The 23,299-nt window shown below is 31.2% G+C and overlaps 1 protein-coding gene across 1 annotated transcript; it reads left to right on the top strand.

Annotated features, from left to right (window-relative positions):
• Positions 1 to 2,200: 2,200 nt before the first annotated feature.
• On the top strand, positions 2,201 to 17,965 carry LOC123262387 (cyclin-H). The gene is made up of 6 exons (XM_044724570.1): positions 2,201 to 2,438; positions 2,836 to 3,060; positions 16,379 to 16,552; positions 17,220 to 17,445; positions 17,587 to 17,698; positions 17,790 to 17,965. Exons 1-6 carry the CDS (start codon positions 2,322 to 2,324, stop codon positions 17,914 to 17,916), a joined length of 981 nt encoding a protein of 326 aa, XP_044580505.1. The 5' UTR covers positions 2,201 to 2,321; the 3' UTR covers positions 17,917 to 17,965.
• The last annotated feature ends 5,334 nt before the right edge of the window (positions 17,966 to 23,299 follow it).

Here is a 23,299-nt window from a genome sequence, read left to right as displayed (position 1 = left end):
TTTAAAAGTACAATTAAAACTAAAGTTTAATTCCCTTTCATAGTGCATGACCAGGTAAAATCAAAAAGAGATAGAATGATAACCTAATGAAAAACTCATTAACCATCCCTACTGACCTGTGAAGTTTGTCTGCCACAATAAGGGCTTGTAAGTTGTCTGCCACAATAATTAAAGTACTGTCTCTCCAGTAAACTCTAGCTTCAGTTCGACAAGTGAAAAACTAACTTCTATCCGTTTAAATTCAAAGATAACCAACGTGTTTGTGAAAAAATCAATGATTTTCCAAAGAAAATAATAAGTTAACAATTATGGAGGCTCAAAAAAATTTATTCAGTGCTATCATCTCCGGAAATGTGAAAAAAGTTATTAAATTATCAAAGAAATTTATCCTCAGTGGTGCAAAGTTCAGTTCTTTAGTATTATTAGCAATCAGACATAGACAATTCAAAATCGCGCGGTTTTTGTCCAAAATGAGTATTAATACTGCACTCCATTTTGCCGCTATTCGCAACTATGCTGACTTAGTTAAGTATTTATTGAAGCAAGGAGCTTTTGCGACTTTAGAAGGTTGCGGAAAATACAATCCTGGGTTCACACCTTTACACCACGCTTGTGAAATGGGTCATTTTAAGATGATTAGAATATTAGCGAAGCATGATAGTTCCGTTGTAAATCCAAAAAATCAAGACGTGATCCATCCATCCATAATGTTCATTCATTCAAAAGTTATTGCGGTTTGAAAATTCAAAAAATAGTGTTCTATGAAATTTCTATCAGACTTTTGAGCTTAAAGAGCTCAAAAGCATAGAAAAGGTATCTTTTGGAGCTCGGAGAGCTCAAAACAACACACAGATTGTATTTTTGAGCTCGAAGAGCGGCCAGGTATTAACGGAATTAGCGGGAAGTTGCAAAAAATTTATTTGCAAAAAAAAAAAAAAAGTTATTTCTAATGTATATAACTCAAATTTGTGATAAATACAATAAATTAATAGCAAATATAAAATTTTTAATGTTATGCTACTAAATACTCCTACAACATCCCCAGACGTGCTAACAGAGCACTGGGGAGGGGTAAGTTAAGATAGGCCGAGAAGCACCGCTGTCCATTTAGGGTTAACCGTTTTCCTAATTTTTAACTTCCCGCTAAGAAAATCGAAGATTTTCAAAATTCGGGAAGTTATTGGTTTCACCCCGTTATGCGAAAATTGAGTTTTCATCAGATCTCGAAGTTTTAAGGTCACAGGAAACTTTCCTGACTATTCCCGCGATGGTGTCCGTGCGGCTTTATATATATATATGTGTGTGTGTGTGCGTGTGTGTGTGTGTGTGTGTGTGTGTGTGTGTGTGTGTGTGTGTGTGTGTGTGTGTGTGTGTGTGTGTGTGTAAACTTCTTATAACTTTTGAACGGCTCAAAAATAAAATTTTCAAAAAATCGTTTTTTTTGGAATAATTTCTAAACGGTTGCATCGATCAATTCCAAAAACTATTCCGCTGTTGAGTTTGAAAAACCACGTCGATTGCCACCAGTCCCGTCAAAATCGGTTGATTCGTTCGAGAGTTATCAAAAACGAAAAATTTCAAAAAAAGTGTTTTTTTTGGGATTACTTCGAAATTTCTTGTTCGATCGATTAAAACTTAAAAATTCGTTATGAGGTTTCAAAAATTGCGTCGAATGCCACCAACCACGTAAAAATCGGTTCATTCATTCAAAAGTTATTGCGGTTTGAAAATTCAAAAAATAGTGTTTTATCAAACTTCTATCAAACTTTTGAGCTCGAAGAGCTCAAAAGCATACAAAAGCTATTTTTTTGAGCTTGGAGAGCTCAAAATAACACACAAATTGTATTTATGAGCTCGAAGAGCTCAAAAACAAAATAACTGAAATGTTGTGCGTTTAGGTATGGAGTTAGCGGGAAGTTGCAGGGATGGCCTTTAGGGTCAACCGTTTTCTTAATTTTTTTTCTTTAAAAATAAACTGTCCAGCAAATTATTTATAATTTTTTATATTATCTAAACATAGGATGTTAAAAATAAATTTATCTTGCTGTAATTTATTTGTTAAAAAAATTCTAAAAATTATCAAAAATCTGCTAAATTAATTTTTAAATTTAAAATTTCGCGCACTTTTCTAATTTCGCGCGCTTCTTCCACAGAAAAGAACTACTAGCGCCAACGTGGCAGTAGATGAGGTTAAGTCGCTGTATACAAACTTACCAAGAACAGTGTTCGGTGTTTGTTGTTATTCTGTAGATCAGACTAATATATAATTTTATTTAATTACATGTCAATTGTCATAAGATTGATAAAATTTAAAAGAAAAAATGTTTTCAACGAGTACGCAAAAAAAATATTGGATTTTTTCAGATGAAAAAGATCTGACAGCTTTAAGGCAAAAAGCAAATGCCGCTTACGTTGATAAATATGGTTCAAAAATGACAGTATGTATTTATAATTAAATATTTTTTTAATTATAATTAACTTTTTTTTAAATAATACTAAAATCAGCTGATACTTGTCAAATTTTTTTATTATTATTACTAATTAATTACACTAAAAAAAAATGAAAATTAATTTAGCAGACATTTGATAATTTTAAGAATTTTTTAGCAAGTAAATTATGGTAAAAAATAATTATAAAAAAAAATTGACATGTAGAAATTAAAAAAAATTAAAATGCAATTTTTGGAACAAATTTGGTTGTTTAAAATAATTAAAAAATAGTCAAGTGACTGCTAACTTTAATGGCATTAAAAAAAAGGCTTTAAAAAAATAATTTACTTTTTATGACAAGTCTAATAATTATTTGTACTTAATAATTTATTTTTTTATTTATAGCCTGAAGAAAGAGAGCTGTATTTTTTATCTGATACAGAGGAACGAATGCTGTTAAGATTTTATGAACTTCAATTACGAGATTTTTGTAAAAGATTCTCTCCACCAATGCCGAGAGCTACCATCGCGACAGCTTTGCATTATTTCAAAAGATTTTATTTAAGAAATAGTGTTATGGATTATCATCCCAAGGAAATACTCGTCACTTGTGTTTATTTAGCTACAAAGGTATTTTATTCAGTTAAATTTAGTCAATAATTGTTAGCTATTTTATGACACTTAAATATGAGAATTAATTCAGCAGATATTTATTAATTTTAGGAATTTTTTTAACAAATAAATTATGAGAAAAAAAATTGACACGTTGAAATTTTAAATGCAATTTTTTAAAAACAGTTTTTCAGAAAAGATTTATTTTTTAAATAAAATTATCAAGTGACTGTTAACTTTAATGTCATCACTAAAATTAAAGAACTTTTGGTGGTTTTTTAATTTTAATAATTTAACTAAGCCTTCAAAATTATTTTTAAAAAGTGGCAGTCATAATTTTGTGTAAATTCTAAATGTAGAATTTTTTTGTCGTATATCATGGTTGTTTATTTGTATGATAATGAAATTAAAAGACATGTGATAATATTTTTATAAATAAATTACGACAAAAAAAAATTTGATCAATGACAATTCTAAAAAAAAAAAGGCCATTTGACAGTCGAAATGGATGTAGATTTCATGATAAATAATGAAGATACTACTAGGGTTGGATACGAAAAAAAAAAAAAAATTTCTGTTTGATTAAACAACAATGACGTCAAAACGAATGCAAAAGTAAAATTTCATTAAATCTGTCTGAGAAAGTAGGTGATTTTTAGCCTAGACTGATGAAGAGGTACACAAATTAAAGCTTATTTGATAAGCTTTCAGATGCCATTCATAGAATTTTAATAAGATATCGCGTTCAATTGTAATTACACGGAAATACGGTAAAAGTGAAAATTTTTGGGATTTTTTAAAATTTTTTAATTGCTATTATTCCTAAACTATTTAATTTGGAGAAATAAATAAGTACACAAATTATAGCTTATTAAATAAGCTTTCAAATGGAATTTACAGAAATCCGATAGGATGTCGCGTTCCATTGTTATTGCACGGAAATAAGGTAAAAGTGAAAATTTTTTGCGATTTTGAAAATTTTTGAATTGCTCTCATTTCTAAACTAATCGACAGATTTAGCTCATCTTAGAACTTACCTCGGAAATCATCCTAAGAATAAGTATGTTACGTTTTATTGAGATCCGTTTAGCATTACGGAAGTTAGAGAACAGACAATGCCGATTATATCGTATATATTATATATATGTATATATAAATACATACATATATAAACTTTTGAACCATATGCATTTTCTGAATCCGCTTAACGAGCTGAGTCGAAATAAAGCAAAATTTTTCAAAAGTTCCGTCATGAGGACCAATGCAATAGTTAGATTTCTATGAAATCTACTAAAAACTAAGAATACAATTGTTACGTCAGAACGCAACTAAAATTAATTATTTTTATCCTAGCCGTTAGGCTAATAGATAAGGATCTGAAGCTTATGGGAATTGGTTAAATTAAATAACAAAAAAAGAAATAAAATTAGAATTCAAATTATTAGATGTATTCAAAAATTCTAATACATTACTTTTGGACTTACACTATATGTCGATGTCACCGCTTCTTGCCTGTTTCAATAAAAAGAATAAGAAAAAATATAAAAAATAAAAGGAAAGATAAATGCAACTGAATCTACTTTAACTTGACTCGTAACAACGTAAAATTTTACTAATTATAATAGACTGAGGAAAATATTGTGTTACGTTAACCTACTAAACTTGACCTCGTGTTGAGGGTGTAAAAACTAAAACTGGACTACTAGAAAACAAAAAAACTGAAACTGACAAGAATTTTAGGTGGTGACATTTTCCTAATTTCTATGTTTGGGGGAAACTCTAGGCCAATTACAGTAACACCAAGTAGTCACGAGTTTCCCTTTCTTCGAGAGGGCCCAACGTTTCGGGTAGCGCACTACTCCCTCCACGTTGTCTCAAAGGCCTGTTGTCTCCCTTCTCTTAAATTCTATGTTAACAATCGAAACGTAAATCATTGTTAAATTTTTACTTTGTTAACTAAGTTATTTATTTAACTAAATCTAAATTTACATTACTGTAGTTTATTTGTTTATTCGGGAGATTCTATTAAATTAATTAACCGAGTAATTAATTTATCGTAAGTTAAAATGTTTCGCGAATTATATTTAATTCGAAATAAACCTTATAACATTTATTTCCTTTTTCTAAACTTAAACTATTGTTATTTATTAATGTTATTTAACTATTAATATTTTAAGTATTTTGCTTTATTATTACATACGTTGGTGTTCCTTATTTAAATTATTATACTAAATTATCATTATTGAGGAATATTATTTCTTTCAATATTCAAATTTGTTACTTAGATTATCATTATTTAAAGATATTATTTTTTTATATTATTCAAAAATTTGTTTACTTAAAATTATCATTATTTAAAGATATTATTTTTTATATTATTCAAAAATTTGTTACTTAAAATTATCATTATTTAAAGATATTATTTTTTATATTATTCAAAAATTTGTTACTTAAAATTATCATTATTTACCTTTTTTGTATTATTTAAAATACTGTTATCTTTATAATATTTTCTCTTTCTGTACATTTATTTTATTATCACAAAAAAATTTCTATTCCGGATCTAGACAAAGGTTAAAGTCCATTAGACTATTTGTTCAGGCTCGGAGCTCTTGGTCGGCCCAACCAAACGCGGAAAATTCCCAAGATGTAACTAGATAAATAAGACTATTTCCTTGAATGTTCGGGTCATAAAATTATGGTTTACAACCCGACCCATATAAACCGATTACCTGGCGTAAAATAGAAAAATAAAAATATTCTTTTTGGAAAAATTACTAATGGCAATGTCTAGAGAGGAAAGTTTTAAAACAATAAAATAAATGTATGTAAAAATATGAATTATTAGTGGATAATTTATATCCAATTAATTTAAAATGTCGAACGTTGAGTCCGACATAACACCCCCATCGTTTGATGGAAGTACGATTGAAATGAGTACGACATCAGTTTGATGATCGTACTTTAATTATTTTCAAATTATTCTATCAATTAATTTATAAAAGTTCGGCCTCCATTCGTCGCTGCTGTCGCTGATAAATCCGTTGGAGTTGACGAAACTGGTTGGTCTTTTGGGTTAGGCGAAGCTGCTGGCAACTTAGGGTAGAGGTCAGGGTTCATTATCGGGGCTGTAGGTCCATTTCCTGGTTCAGGATCTTGTCGTTGAGCACTCGTTGGATCGTTTGGTTCGGCTAAATGGAGCAATAGGTGAGTTGCTGAGGCCCACAAGGCTGCAATTAATTTTACTGACCATCCATAAACTGAATGGAGAGTGTAACCGTGAATGACTGTATCCGCAATTGCCTTGAACATCTTTGCGATGACGTAGATTCCAATTACTCCGGCGCTGAAGGTTCCAAATTTCAGGAACTTCCCCAGGTCTTATCCCAGGCGTTTTCTGCTAATTTTTCCAGGGCCTCCTCGTCCAGTAGATTCATTACCGATGGTTGGTTGCTGTATACTCCGTTGGTGATCCTCTGCATAACGTTGGCAACTATAGCGTTTTGTTCCATAGTGAACATTATGCGGTTCTTCATGTCGTTCAACTCCTTTTCAGTGTACACCCCACTTGTGGCTAGATGGTTCGGATTCTTATAATTCCATGTTACCTTCGTACTAGGCTTTAAACTAATTGGAGCTACGGTCTCGACAGGACTAGGCAGGAGTTTATACCAAGTTTGTCCCACCAAGTAATATTGAAGGAGTAAAGGGTTGCAAGGAATTTCAGCTGCCTGTGTGGTAATGACATGAGTGCGAGGTGTGAGGAAAAGAGTTTGATTCCCTCTTCTGACTGGTAATCGGTTGTAACATTTTTCTGCTGCCCAAAGTTTTAGCTCCACTGGCACACACTTAACTAGATGAATGACCTCTCCCGCTAAGATCGCCATGTAACCTGGCCCTCCCATGTATCGGTAGGCGAACTCATCTGGCTGGGTCGCTGCTATCGCTAGGCTATTTCGTAATATCTCCCTCTCTATTCTACAACGGTGTAACAATACATCTCTATACAAATCACGGATCTGAGACCTAATGAACCTTTCTACGTATATAAATTTTGTATTCATGTAAAGGAAAATATCCATGTTATCTGAATGCATAGTTACGATATTCTCTTCATTTAACATATTTAAATCGGATTTTTGAACAATAAAAAGCTTAGGATGTTCGGTTCTAAGTATAGGTAGGCCGCATGAGGTCTCTTCCCCGGTTACAATTAATGAAAAACTCGTATCTCTTACATTTACTGAATATATAATGTCATTATTTGTTTTGAGCTTAGTTACGGCTCCTTTGTACAGTACAGAATAGGTATTAGCCTTACAAAATTTTTTAGGTAGAGGGTTCCAGAAGGTATACCCTCCTTCAGGGTCAATACAAGATCCCGTTTCTAACTTGCAAGTGGATCCTGATGGCATATAAATTTTATTAGATTCAGACTTTACTCGGGCCCAAGAGGATTGAATTGTGATCGTTACGCTTCCTGTGACTACAACATTGTCCCAGGTACCGTAAGGATCCGAATATTGGCCCCTTTACAAGTTCCATCAAGACCCGCTTTTCCTGCAAGGGTAATACTACGAGTAGTAGTCGAATTTGGTGTTAAACCATCGATTATTGCGTTACCGAGGTGAAACGTGCCATGATCGTGCGCTATCTGACACGCTTCTCGCTGGATCGCATGGACATACCCCATATAGGCATTATTAACTATGTATGTATGTTCCCAATATCCGCAATAATAAATTAATCGAGTCACTTCAATTTTACATTGAAGGATCTCGGTATGTTCAAAATCATTTAATTGTAATAAATGTATGTCTACTAGGGTTATGTCCACATGATCCGGTTCAATATCGCAATCATCTATGTCCACTAACGATATGGTGGTCATGTTCGTTATTTTATTACTACAATCATTTCCTATAATTGCGTAGCTGTAATAAATAAAATTAAATAAGAAATACAAATACGAAATAGCCATTGGTATATTAGTTCCCATCCTGTAAAACAAATAGTATTAATAGGTGGAAATTAAGGTTTAAAATCAGGATCTGGGTCCTTTCGTTTCTTGTCCCCTTTCGTTTTAGGTTTCATTTTCGTTTTGTTTCCGAAATTTTCGTTAATTTTAACCGATTTGGATGTACTGTTTTAATTTGATTGTTCATTTTGATTTGAATATTTCCGTTAGGTAAAACTTGTAAAATTTGGTAAGGTCCATCATAATGGTCACCAAATTTGTTTGGTTTAGGTCCCTTTAGTAAGAATACTAGGTCGTTTTCTTTAAAATTAACTACTTTTAAATGTCTGTCATACTGAATTTTTGACCTTTCCTTAGCATTTATTAGATTCTCTCGTGCAAGTTTTCGGATTTCGATTAGTCTCGTTACTAAATCTTTGATATAATTGTTATAAGTAGGTAAGCAATCTAAATCATGGAGGGGTTCTTCAGAAGGAACTCGCGCAACCTTTCCATAAACTAATTCAAAGGGAGTGAATCTGGTTCCTTCATGAACGGAAGTGTTATACGAAAAGGTGGCTACTTCCAACCATTCATCCCAGTCTTTTCCTTGTTGACATATTGTTTTAAGAATTCCCCTAACACATGATGCGATCTTTCCAAAGAACCGTTAGATTGGGGTCGGAAAGCCGTGGTTTGGATCTTCTTAATTTTAAAACGTTTAGCGATTCGCTGCATAAAGGTACTGACGAAATTCCGTCCTTGATCTGTAAGTAGAGCTTTTGGGGCCCCATAAATACAGATGAAACGTTTAATAAAAACGTCAGCAACAGTTACAGCTAACATATTGTTAATAGGAATTGCTATACAGAATTTTGAAAAGGAATCTTGTATCGTCAAAATATATTCATTACCTCCCTCTGAAACTGGCAATGGACCGACAATATCCATTGCGATCTTTTCGAAAACAGTTCCCGGTGTGTCGGTAATGAGCATAGGTTGACGAGTCTTGATTCGTACTAGTTTTTTTAATTGACATTCGAGGCATTGTTGAATGCGACGTTGAATGTCATCTTTTAGACCCTCCCAATAATACGTGTGCTTAATCCTATTATACGTTTTAGAAACTCCCTTGTGTCCCCCAAGAGGAGCTTTATGAGCTTCATAAAAAACTCTGTCACGCTCCTCAGGTGAAACGTAACGAACTTTCCCTAGACAGACGATAACCTTGATATTGATCTGACTACTAAAAACTTCGGTCAACATTTTTTGAACCTCTATCCAAGGCACATTAGCGATGTGTTCGGATGAGGCTATGGAGAAAGTATTCAAATTTTTATCTCGTAAGATGCCCTTTAATTTTACTAAGGTTTTCCCGATATTGCTTTGAATGCGCAGTGAAGATTCCCCACTGGCATTCAGTACAATTAACCCAAAGTAATTTTTCTTGTTAATTTTAGTCCAGAAAACTTGTCCTGTTTCTATTACCCCTACAAACGGTAATTTGTTTAATTTCTTTAAAGCTCTTGAACCGTTGTCACAAGGACAACCGTTCGAATCAAGGAAGTATACTAAATTATCTTGTCTATATTGAAATAATTCTTTTGACGTTACTATATTTGGTGTTTGTGTTGGTAAAGTAATATTGTTATTCTCAAATGCTACAGTGTTCCCTATTCGATTTGACTCAACATCGGATGGTTCGTCATCCTCCGTATCAGAGTCACTACTCTGGGAAGTTTCCGAGTCTGAACTTGATTCAGCTCGTTCGACTTCCACTGGATTTTCCAAATTAACAACCACTTTGCGTGGCCTTCCCCTACGTACCTTAGATAATCCGCATGTCTTTCCGGGGACTATCTCCGTACCTTTTGATCTGTCAGCAACCGGTGACAACCGAAGTTTAGGGGATTCTGGTTCGTTTGATTCTACTGTTTGAGTTGTGTTATTCTGTGTAATCTCTGACTCAGGCCTGCCAGCAACCGGTGACAGCTGAGGCTCTAGGAGTTGTGGCTCCTGAAAATTATCTGATTCTACAATGTTTTTCTGAGAGTTCTCGAAATCATCTATTTCTTTTTGTAATCGGTCTTCTAAAATTTCACGTTCTTCTATCCTTCTTTGAGCGCGGGTTGTAACGTTAACTGTTTCTGTTGGATTTCGTGATAACGCGTCTGCATTTAAATTAATCTTTCCTGGCTTGTAAATTACGGTGTAATCGTATTCCGCTAAACGTAACCGCCATTTGAGAATCCTCGCGTTACCGTCCTTTGCGGTTCGAAACCAAACTAACGGTTTATGATCAGTTACCACAGTGAAAGCTTTACCGTATACATATGGTCTGAAATTTTTAACCGCTTGTACAATCGCTAAAGCTTCCTTTTCGTAAGTGTCATATCGTAGTTCAGCTCCTCGCAGGACCCTTGAATAATACGCGATTGGAAGATCTCGACCGATCTCTCCTTGAGATAACACGGCTCCCAAAGCAAAACCCGACGCATCCGTAGTTATAATGAATGGTTCTGTAAAATCGGGGTATTGAAGAACCGGAGCGGTACATAATGTTTCTTTTAAAATGTCAAAAGCTTGCTGAGTTTCCTCAGTCCATATAAAGTCTACTTCTTTCTGTAATAGCTCGGTTAATGGTTTAGAAATTTTTGCAAAGTTCTTAATGAATCGGCGGTAATATCCTGTTAAACCCAAAAATTCTCTGATGTTTTCTGCGTTTTTGGCACCGGAAATTTCCTAACTGCTTCAAGCTTCGACGGATCAGGTTTTAAACCCTCTTTACTAATGATGTGACCTAGATAATTTACTTCGGATCTAAGGAAGTGACATTTTTCGGGTTGTAATTTTAAATTGGCTTTTCTCAATCTAGCCATCAAATCATCTATGTGTTTTTCGTGTTCCTCCAAATCTTTAGCAAAAACAATAATGTCGTCCAAATATACAAACATTGATATTCCTTGGAGTCCCGTTAACACCGAATCCATCAATCGTTGAAACGTTGCAGGAGCGTTTTTCAATCCGAAGGGCATACGAGAATATTCCCAATGACCTTGCGGAGTGGAGAACGCTGTCTTACAACTGTCTCTCGGATCCATTTCGATCTGATGATAACCGGATGCCAAGTCGAAAACGGAGAAGTATTGCGAACCTCCCAATTGATCCAGAATCTCTACAATGCTCGGCAAAGGATAGCGTCTGTAATTGTTCGTTCGTTCAAATTTCTGAAGTCGATTACTAACCTCCAACGTTTATTTCCTTGTGAGTCACATTTTTTGGGTACAATCCAGATGGGACTGTTATAGGGCGACTCCGAAGGCTTAATAATGCCTGAGTGGAGTGCCTCGTTAATTTGATTTTCTACTTCTGCCTTTAAAGAATGAGGTAATCGGTATTGCTTAGTCGTGAAGGGAACATCGTACATTGTTGGGATTCTATGTTTGTAATTATTAGTTGAACCTAAAGGTTCACCAGGGATGTGGAAACAATCTGAATATTTTCTTAATAAATTTTCTACATGAATTCTCTCTATTTTCTCCAAATAATCTAAGTTTATTAAAGGTTTTAATTTTTCAAATCTACATTCATCGAATTGATTTTTAACTACTGTAAATATTCTCTTTGTGACTCCAAGGTTTTCGATTAGATTTTCATAAGAATTTTCTGGATCAATCGTACGAGGTGCGTACGCTTCTTCTACCTCTCGTATAGCTAAGATTGGAATTTTAATTCCTACTTCATCATTAGTTGTGTTAAAGATCTGCATATAAGCTCGGCCATTACTAACACGGACTAGACAATTTCCTGTAAAAACTCCTTTACAGATCTTAACTCGAGGGAGGTAACCCTCCTTTAATTCCGGATTTTTGACCTTAATAAAAAATGTTGACTCGCTCCGAGGAGGTATATACATAACTCCGTCTTCAATTCTATTTGTTTTTTTAAAAGGGTGTTTGACGTTATCAATTTCTAAAACGCGGTTTTCGTAATCTATTTTCGCTTTGTGTGAAGAAAAGAATTGGGAACCTACAAGACCGGCATGAGGAATTGCCATTTCATCCGGTACAATATGGCAAACCGCTTCCTTTCCGAATAATACCAAACGAACACTACCTAGAGTAAATAAGGGTACATCCGCTATTCCGTGTAATTCTATTATGTCCTTTGAGTTTATTATCGAAGTTGATTTTACATATTTTCGTTTAATTAAGTTTGGAGAGGCTCCTGAGTCTAACATCATTATTATATCTTGGTTTTGGGGCGATTTGCCTGCAATCGAATATGGCAAATCGTCCCAGTCATAATTATTTTCTATTGTCATTACTCGATATTGTCGTCCAGGGTAACTTCCTGAACTACATGGACTGGGCGCACAGAGCGATCGTTCATCCCTGCGCCCGAAGGGTTGAACTGTACCCGGTTTCCCTGGGAGATTTTCATATTTTTTAACGCAAAACAATTATCTTCGCTGTGAGACCTACTATTATGATAACCACAATATTGTGAAATTGGTGTTACTCTAGAATTACCGGTTAAGGTAGGGCAATTTTTAGCTAAATGCCCGTGTTGACTGCATAATTGACATCGTACGGCTCCCGAATTCCTATTTTCACTATTTCCCATTACTACTGGACAAGCTTTCGCTGTATGTCCATTCATATCGCAGACTTGGCATTTACTTTCAGGACAATTTCTTGTAGTATGTCCGGGGGTTTTGCAACGATAACAAATTACGGTTCGACTTTGACTATTTGTTTCGTTATTACTATTATTTCCTTTGAAGTTATTATTATTATTAGGTTTATTAAACTGATTATTATTACCATTATTAGAGGCAATATTTTGATTATTGACTTTATTATAGTTGTTGTTATTTAACGTTTTCTGAGAAGCTATGTTACCGACATTACTACCCGACGTAAAATTAACCGGTTTATGAGGTGTGCCCTTTTTCTTTTCTTCCGTCTTATTTATATTCGAATCTTTCCTTGATTCCTTTCGTGCGTTGATTTTGTGTTCGATTTTAAGAGCTTCCCGGAGCGCATCTTCTGTCGTTTGACAAGATGGCATCCTATGGTCAATTTCGTCGTTTAAATTTTGAATGAAACATTCTGAAATGGACTTATCTATTGTGTCTTTAAATGCTGCTATTTGCTCAGGGGTTGCTTCAGGGTTTTGAGTTTGATAGCAATCAACTATTTCCCGACCTTTCCTTTTTAATCTATTCACGAACTCTGTTACCGTTTCGGAATTTCCTTGAAAAATACAGGCCAGTTGCCTCTGTAACTGAGTAATTGACGATACCGGAATATAAATTTTTTCAGATCTCTGATTAAACTTTCTATATTAGCAGGTGCTGTGTTATTGAGAGAACTTTTGACATCAGTACTTAATTTACTAGAATATATTAATTTAATTAAATTTACTTCCGCGGCTTCAGGTAACATTCCTTTCGCATCCCTGCAGCATGTCGCAAAATCTATTAAGTCACCCGGATTGCCTTGAAAACGGGGTACGCAGACTAACGCGTCGTTTAATGATATGTGTTGATTCGCGTTTAATGCCATTCTTTCTAAATTAAGTTCGATTTCTGGGTCGTTATTATTAGGTGGATTAACTACTAGATTTTGAGGTGGATTATCAACTACTTGAACTTGAGGTATATTAATAACTACTGGAACTTGAGGTTTTGGGTTATTAGGTGGTTCTTCCTCCGAGCTTTCGTCGTCTGTAAATTCTGGTATTGAAAGAGCGGATACTCCTACGCCAGAATCTTTAAAAGTTAAATTATGCTTCTTTTCCCGCTTAACCAAAGGTAACCCAGGAAGAAGTTCTTGTTCTGGCTTACTTCTCAAAGAATAGGATGATTTAGGTTTATCATCAGACATTTAGTTGATTAAAACTTCGGAAAATTCTGTGCTCATATTCTCAATAGATAAAAATTAATGTTTTATATTGGATAAAAATAACAAATAAAAATAAAAATAAAGAAAAGAAAAAAAAAAAAAATTATTATTTTTTTTTTTCATTGAGTCAAAAATTCATAAATTGTTCGATTTAGATTATTAATTATTCCTAGTATTCAAACATGAGGGACTATTTTTCATGAAAAATCGAGAAATTTCAGTTATAATCATATGAGCCTACCAAATTTGTTTTACCCCGAAAATAATTTTTAAAATAAAATAAATTTTTAAAATAAAATAAAATTTAACGAAAGGTTCCAAAAAAAAGTGTATGTATAACCCAGTAAATCAATTAGTAATAAAATTTTATCGAATTAAATTTAAAGCCTGGTTAATTCTTAAGTTAATTGTTCGTTGTAAAGTATTAGGACAAAACATTATACAATATTTTGAAAATAAAATCAATAAATCATAAAAAGAATTTTAAATAAATTTAAATTTTAGAGTATATCTAGTTTAATTAACTATAAACTTTATGAAATCTATCTTTATTCCGTAGTTTTTGGAAAAGAAAAAGGAGGAAAAAAAAAAAAAATATAAAAATAAATTTTAAGTAAAATTTAAAAATGTGAATTTCTGTATCAAATATTTCTTAGTAATTTTCCACATAAAGCTTCATGATCCCGGCTGAGCCCCCAAAAATGTTACGTCAGAACGCAACTAAAATTAATTATTTTTATCCTAGCCGTTAGGCTAATAGATAAGGATCTGAAGCTTATGGGAATTGGTTAAATTAAATAACAAAAAAAGAAATAAAATTAGAATTCAAATTATTAGATGTATTCAAAAATTCTAATACATTACTTTTGGACTTACACTATATGTCGATGTCACCGCTTCTTGCCTGTTTCAATAAAAAGAATAAGAAAAAATATAAAAAATAAAAGGAAAGATAAATGCAACTGAATCTACTTTAACTTGACTCGTAACAACGTAAAATTTTACTAATTATAATAGACTGAGGAAAATATTGTGTTACGTTAACCTACTAAACTTGACCTCGTGTTGAGGGTGTAAAAACTAAAACTGGACTACTAGAAAACAAAAAAACTGAAACTGACAAGAATTTTAGGTGGTGACATTTTCCTAATTTCTATGTTTGGGGGAAACTCTAGGCCAATTACAGTAACACCAAGTAGTCACGAGTTTCCCTTTCTTCGAGAGGGCCCAACGTTTCGGGTAGCGCACTACTCCCTCCACGTTGTCTCAAAGGCCTGTTGTCTCCCTTCTCTTAAATTCTATGTTAACAATCGAAACGTAAATCATTGTTAAATTTTTACTTTGTTAACTAAGTTATTTATTTAACTAAATCTAAATTTACATTACTGTAGTTTATTTGTTTATTCGGGAGATTCTATTAAATTAATTAACCGAGTAATTAATTTATCGTAAGTTAAAATGTTTCGCGAATTATATTTAATTCGAAATAAACCTTATAACATTTATTTCCTTTTTCTAAACTTAAACTATTGTTATTTATTAATGTTATTTAACTATTAATATTTTAAGTATTTTGCTTTATTATTACATACGTTGGTGTTCCTTATTTAAATTATTATACTAAATTATCATTATTGAGGAATATTATTTCTTTCAATATTCAAATTTGTTACTTAGATTATCATTATTTAAAGATATTATTTTTTATATTATTCAAAAATTTGTTTACTTAAAATTATCATTATTTAAAAGATATTATTTTTTATATTATTCAAAAATTTGTTACTTAAAATTATCATTATTTAAAGATATTATTTTTTATATTATTCAAAAATTTGTTACTTAAAATTATCATTATTTACCTTTTTTGTATTATTTAAAATACTGTTATCTTTATAATATTTTCTCTTTCTGTACATTTATTTTATTATCACAAAAAAATTTCTATTCCGGATCTAGACAAAGGTTAAAGTCCATTAGACTATTTGTTCAGGCTCGGAGCTCTTGGTCGGCCCAACCAAACGCGGAAAATTCCCAAGATGTAACTAGATAAATAAGACTATTTCCTTGAATGTTCGGGTCATAAAATTATGGTTTACAACCCGACCCATATAAACCGATTACCTGGCGTAAAATAGAAAAATAAAAAATATTCTTTTTGGAAAAATTACTAATGGCAATGTCTAGAGAGGAAAGTTTTAAAACAATAAAATAAATGTATGTAAAAATATGAATTATTAGTGGATAATTTATATCCAATTAATTTAAAATGTCGAACGTTGAGTCCGACATAACACAATCATTTAAAAATAAATTCTTAAATAAAATTCTGAAATAGTCAAGTGACATTTGTTTTTTTAAATTTGAAATTTATTAATAATAAAATTTTTTTATAAACATTATTATTAAATAATGAAAATAATAACATTTATAAAAATTAATTTTATTATTTATAAACTATATTCAACAGGTGGAAGAATTCAACGTCTCAATTTCACAATTTGTCGCTAATTTAAAAGGAGATAGAGAAAAAGCATCAGATATTGTTTTAAACAACGAATTATTGTTAATGCAACAATTAAACTATCATTTAACTATCCACAATCCTTTCAGACCTGTAGAAGGTTTTATGATTGACATTAAAGTAAGTATCAAGTTTAGACTTGTTATTTAATACTCAGTTGGTTTATTTTTTATTTTATTAAATTAATTAATTTTATTAAATTAATTAATTTTATATATTTTATTAAATTAATTAATTTGATTTATTTTATTAAATTAATTAATTTTATTTATTTTATTGAATTAATTAATTTGATTTATTTTATTAAATTAATTAATTTTATTTATTTTATTGAATTAATTAATTTTATTTATTTTATTGAATTAATGAATTTGATTTATTTTATTAAATTAATTAATTTTATTAAATTAATTAATTTCATTTATTTTATTAAATTAATTAATTTCATTTATTTTATCAAATTAATTAATTTCGTTTATTTTATCAAATTAATTAATTTGATTTATTTCATTAAATTAATTATTTTATCAAATTAATTAATTTTATTTATTTTATTGAATTAATTAATTTGATTTATTTTATCACATTATTATTTTGATTTATTTAATTAAACTAATTAATTTTATTAAATTAATTCAATAAGATAAATAAAATTATTAAATTAATTAATTTTTTTTACTCTATCAAATTAATTAATTTTATTAATTTTATTGCATTAATTTGATTCATTTTATTGAATTATTTTATTTTATTAATTTTATTTAATTAATTAATTTTATTCTTTTAGACACGATACAGTTCCCTAGAAAATCCAGAACGATTGAGGTCTCACATTGATGATTTTCTGGAAAAAGTATTTCTCACAGACAGTGTACTTCTTTACGCACCTAGTCAAATAGCTCTGGCAGCTGTGCTTCATGCAACGTCCAAAATTTCTGCTAATTTAGATAATTACGTCACGGATATTTTATTTTCAGCTGAGCAGATTAGTGGAATTATTGAAGCTGTAAGAAGTAAGTTGATTTTATATTGATAAAAATTTTTTTTTATTTTAATTAAGAGATATTTTTTTTTATTTTTTTCTTTTCGTTTTAATTAAAAGACCTTTTTTTTTATTTTAAAAATACTATTTTTTTTTTTAATTTTTAAATTAGAAATCCGATCGATGGCTAAAAGTATCGAAATACCTAATAAGGAAATAGTTAAAGCCCTTGAAAAGAAATTAGAAAAATGTCGAAACCAAGAGAATAATCCCGACAGCGAAATGTAAGTTATTAAAAAAGCTTATAAAATATTTTTAATACTTACAATTAATAAAAAAAAAAAAAATTTTTTATTATTGTATTATATTTTTCAGCTATAAAAAAAGAATGCAAGAAATGTTGGATGAAGAAGACTTACACGATGATGATAGATACGCTAAAATCGTGAAAGATCAAGCAGCCAACGACGAAAAAATTCTAGGAGTTGATAGAATTAATTAGCCTTCAATTTTCCTAATTTTTCCTGAGTTCCTCCGTTAATATTTCCCAGGTTTTTCTTTTGAAATATATTTTCTTAATTTAATAAGTAAAAAAGAGAGTAAATAAAATATGAAATCTCGAAAGTGTATTTAATTATAAATGCACAATTAAAAAAATATAAGTTAATTTAATAATAACTGTGGTTATTGTTATTGAATATATATATATTTTATATTAAAAAAAAATTAAATTTTTTCACGTATTTTGTGACATTGATTATTTAGCTGAATCTTAAATATTAAAAATAAAAAAAAAATTATATATTTTTAAATATTTTATTTAAAAATAATTTTTTTTAACAATAAAAAAAAAATTAAACAATAAAAATCAGTTTTGACAAAACAAATTAACAAATAAATGAATAAATAACTAATATTAATTCAATAAGTACTAAAAACAACCAAAAACAAAAATTTCTTTTAGCTGCTATAGAAATAAATGATAAAAGTCCTAAAAGGATTACAATTTCATTTTTAATACTTATTGTTTTCACTATGATTAATAAATAAATGAATAAATAAATAAATAGGTTAATTTATTTTTAAATAGAAGCTGAGCTTATCGGTAAAAATTGTCAAATAACTGTTGATTTTAGTATCAGTTAATTTTTAATGATTCAAGTATTTTTACTTTTTTTATTCTAATATATCTGATGCGCGACATCAATTGTACCCCAGTAAAATAGCGAACGTCCAATTTAAAATACCCAGAAATCCACTATCTTACCCAAGTACCTTCGATGAATGTTTTGCGAGGAGATCCCATGATTAAATTAAGAAAATTAAATTTAATAGCGATTTTTTACCATAGGATCGATCGAAGGTGGTTTTAATAATTTTAATTATGATGACCGATACATAGTAATATCGCGTGACTAATGCAAAAAGGGCGCATAGCTACAGGTTAGTAGGGATCCATGCTAAAAGTGCGCATAAAAAAATTTTTTTTTGTCATTCTTCTTGAAATCACTCGAAACACAAAGATCTGTAAAAAAAAAATTCGAGTATCCTAAAGTTAAAAGGGCGTAACTCAAGACATGTGCCCTTTTAGCTTTTAGAAATGTAGTGCCTAAAGCTAAAAGGGCACATAAAAAAAATTTGTTTTTATAAAAAATTTTGATAAATAGCTTCACAAGACATAGAATAAAAAAGTTTAATGAATAAAGAAAAAAATTTCTTAACAGCCGGTCCCTACACGGAAAAAACAAGATGACACTGGGTATCATCCCAGATTATACTCCGCGATATAATTACTTTTTTCTCACCATAGTGTTTATATCTGTGGTGAAAAAAAATCTCAGATAGTAGCTTAAAAAAATCCAGATTATACTGCGTGATATCTGGATTATACTCATTGTAATCTGGATTATACTAACTACTATCTGAAATTTTTTTTTACTCAGTATAATCCGGGATGATATCCAGTGTCATCTTGTTCTTTTCACGTACGATTGCAGCTTCATATTTCTCTTTTAGACAAAGAAGAATTTTGAAAAAAACGCTCTGTTACGTAATAGATTTTTTAATTATCTATTTCGTATAGCAGGGTGTTTTTTTCAAAATTGTCATTTGTTTAAAAGAAAAACATAAAACTTCAATAGCTTTATAATCATGAATGCACCGAGGATAGTACCGTTTCTTGCAGTGAGTGCGACGCGAGAAAAAGAGGGGATCGGTTGTTTTTAAGTACTTAAAATAATATTGAAAAAATAATAATTTTTAACTATTTTTATACAAGCAATGGATAATTAAATTAATCGAAAACTAATGGGATTGAAATAATTTTCAAATAAAAAATAAATTAATACAATCACGCATATTTTGCAATTTTTAAAAAATATTTTTAATTGTAATTTTAAAAGAGTCTATGTTGAGTTAGAATACGCCTCTTTCGTGTGAATCTACCGTTTTTTTTTTTTTTTTTTTTTTTTTCAATTTTTAGGCTAAAAATGAGCATTTTAATGAATTATTTAAAAAAAAAAATTTATAAGCCCTTTTAGCTTTAGGTCATAAAATTTTCAAATTCCTAAAGCTAAAAGGGCGCATAAATAGAGACATACGCCCTTTTAGCTTTAGGAAATCAATGGTTGATTTTTCGATGAAGAGTATGTCAACTAGTCGATTGGTGATAAAAAAAAAAATTATGCGCCCTTTTTGCATTAGTCACGCGATATGTAACGTCCAATGTGAGCATTTGAAGGTCAATTTTTAAAAGTCAATGTGTCTAAAATTAGGCGGATTAAAACTTACTACCAACTGCTTTAATTCCTCGTTACTAAAACAATAGGCTATGTACACACAGCAATCATGTGGAATTACTTGCTTAAATAAATTCGATATTGTCTCAATACATTCTTCCAATGTCGCACTTTTGGCCATTGCATAGTTAAATTTATCCGAAAACAATTTTGAATAATAAAAGGTTCGTTTATCACTATTAAAATTAAAGAAATCAAATTTTGCTACTAAATCCTTATTAAAAGCAAGTTTCACCAATCTCTCTCGATCTTCAACAATAAAATGCCAGCAAGTAATACCATTTGGTCCCATTAGTTGGCTCTTAAAAAGATTTTCACTTCTCAATAGATATTGTTTGTCCTGACGATAATAAGTATCCAAGTTATGTGTTTGAATTGTAGAAACGAAAGCCGTGACTTTCTCCAGAGTATCTTTCGTTGCCCAGATGCCAACTTCATGTCGATTTTCTATAAACGCTGTCAAATAACTTTGCAACATCAAAGCGTCATCTTGTAAATTTGTTATAAGAGCTCGATTATTTCTACTACCTTGGTCGACGGCCATTATATCAAAAGCTGCAAGCTCTATCAGAGAATAATCCAACTGTCTGGATCCCAACGACGTCTTGTATAAAAGATACCGAACTGCCAGAGCCCTTCCAAAGTAGATTGCAAGATTAAGAATTGATTTTAAATTCAGATTAAATTCAAACGAACACTCAGCGTAAATATCAGCTCCAGCATTAATCAAAAGTTCTAATTTTTCCTTGTCATATTGCGAATCAGGAGAGTTCAAAAAGTAATACCGAGATTCGTGGGCTTCACGGACATTGTATACATAATACAAAGCGGTAATTCCAGAAGAGTCAATGTCATTGACAGAAGGGTTTTGTTCCAAAAGAATCCGAAGTGGCTCCAACTCGTTTACTCGCGCAGCAATCATCAGAGGAGTTATTCCCGATTTTGTTTTTACATTAACATCAGCTCCCTTGTCAACCAACAACTTGATTATGAGTAGCTCGGTTTCAGCGACTGCCCAGTGCAGTAAAGTCGGTTCTTCATTTGGTAGCCCAAAAATCCGCTCGACAGGATCCCTGCGCGTCTCATAAATACTCTCAGAAAAACGTAGATTGATATCTTTAATGTATTTCAATAAGAGTGATGTAACTTCCAAATTGTTGTATGAGACAGAAAGGTGAATCGGATGGATGTCGTCAAGGCCTTCTGGATTTACTACGTCGGTATTGTATTTGATTAATATGCTAGCGTACTCCACGTTGTTGTAGACGCAGGCGTAGTGCAGCGGTGTGAATCCACGGTTGTATTTTGCTCGGCCTTTCAAATCAGCACGGGCTCCATGCCTGATCAGATACTTAAGGATGTTGGTATGCTGCTTCTTAACTGCGATATGGAGTGCAGAACACCCGTTTCTTGATTGACCGTTCAAATTTACACCATTTTTCACCAGAGTCTTTACTACTTTAAAATCCCCCAGATGAGATGCGTACAACAATGGAGTGGTGAAAGAATAAATTATCTTCCGCTTCTTCAGGCTGGCGAAACGTTTGATCAGAAGTCTGGCGATTTTCGATTTTTTACGTCTAACTGCTATTGTTACTAAAAATCTACTAAATTTGACACTGAACTTGCGGCGTTTCCTTAACACTTTTTCAACCTCACGCACTTTTCCTGACACTATTGCACGCAATAAAGCCTTTCGAGTCACCATTGTAGTTTATTTCATTCTGAAAACGTCGCTGGATGTTATCGGAACAAAAGTAATTCAAGCTTTCTTTAATTTTCTATCTCAATTTTTCGAACAAAAAAAATCATTTTTTTCGATTTTTTTTTCACACGATTTTGGGCAGTTCCAAATTTTCAGGGAATTTTCCACCATAATGAGAACCAATAAGATTCTTGCTTTCCAGATTTTCTCCCTCTCCTACAGAATTTTACACAAAAATCCACAAAAGTCGCTTCGTTTGTCCTTGCTTAATTTAAAAACTATTTACATAAATTATTCTTAATTCAAATTTTACCCTGATTAGAAAAAGAGATTTGAAAAGATTTGAAATTTCTTAAAGAGATTAAGAAAAATATAAATACATAAACTTTGCATTTGTTTAATCTTTTTAAGTCTTTTTTTTTAATTAAAGTATTACAATTTTTAGTTATTATTGATTAAATTTCTTTAAATAATATTACTTATCTTACACTTGTTTAAATTTATAATATATAAATGTATAAAATTGACTTATTATTCATATTTACTATTGGAATATTCAATCTCTATTTTTCGATGAATGACTCATAAATAATCTAACTATAAAATTCTATTGTTAAACTACTGTAGAATTTTGCTATTGAATGAAATTCTTTTCTCTATTGTCTTTTGCTAATTCATAATTTCTCCGAAAGATTTTTAACTTCCCGCTAAGAAAATCGAAGATTTTCAAAAATCGGGAAGTTATTGTTTTCACCCCGTTTTTCAAAAATCGAGTTTTCATCAGATCTCGACGTTTGAAAGTCACAGGAAGCTTCCCTGACTATCCCCGCGAGGTTGTCACTATGTCTGTGTGTGTGTGTGTGTAAGTATGTGAATCGCTTATAACTTTTGAACGACTAAACTGATCGGAACCAACCAAACGGCGTTCTAAAGAGTTCCCTCAAACTTAGATTTCCTGAAAATTTGAACCGATTCGGACCGATAGATTTTGAGAAATTTTGAAAAATCTCAAAAAAAATAAGAAAAAAATCATTTTTGAAAGTGGTTTTTTTGAAATAACTTTTAAATGGCTCGATCGATCAACTTCAAAAACTAATCCGCCCTTAACCACGTCGATCGCCGCTAATCCGGTCAAAATCGGTTGATTCGTTCGAGAGATAGCGTGAACGAAAGAAAACCGAAAAAAGTGTTTTTTTCACATAACTTCGACATTCCTTATCGGATCGTTTTTGATGAAATAGAATAATTTTTAGAGCTTAAAAAACTGCGTCGATCGCCGCCTAAAACGTAAAAATCGGTTGATTGGTTCGAGAGATATCCTCGACGAAATATTTGGAAACAAGTGTTTTTTCAACATAACTCCGATATTTTTTGGAATAACT

The sequence above is a fragment of the Cotesia glomerata genome, linkage group LG4, assembly GCF_020080835.1.
Source record: "Cotesia glomerata isolate CgM1 linkage group LG4, MPM_Cglom_v2.3, whole genome shotgun sequence".
NCBI lineage: Eukaryota > Metazoa > Arthropoda > Insecta > Hymenoptera > Braconidae > Cotesia > Cotesia glomerata.
This window is presented reverse-complemented; position numbering and strand designations above follow the sequence as displayed.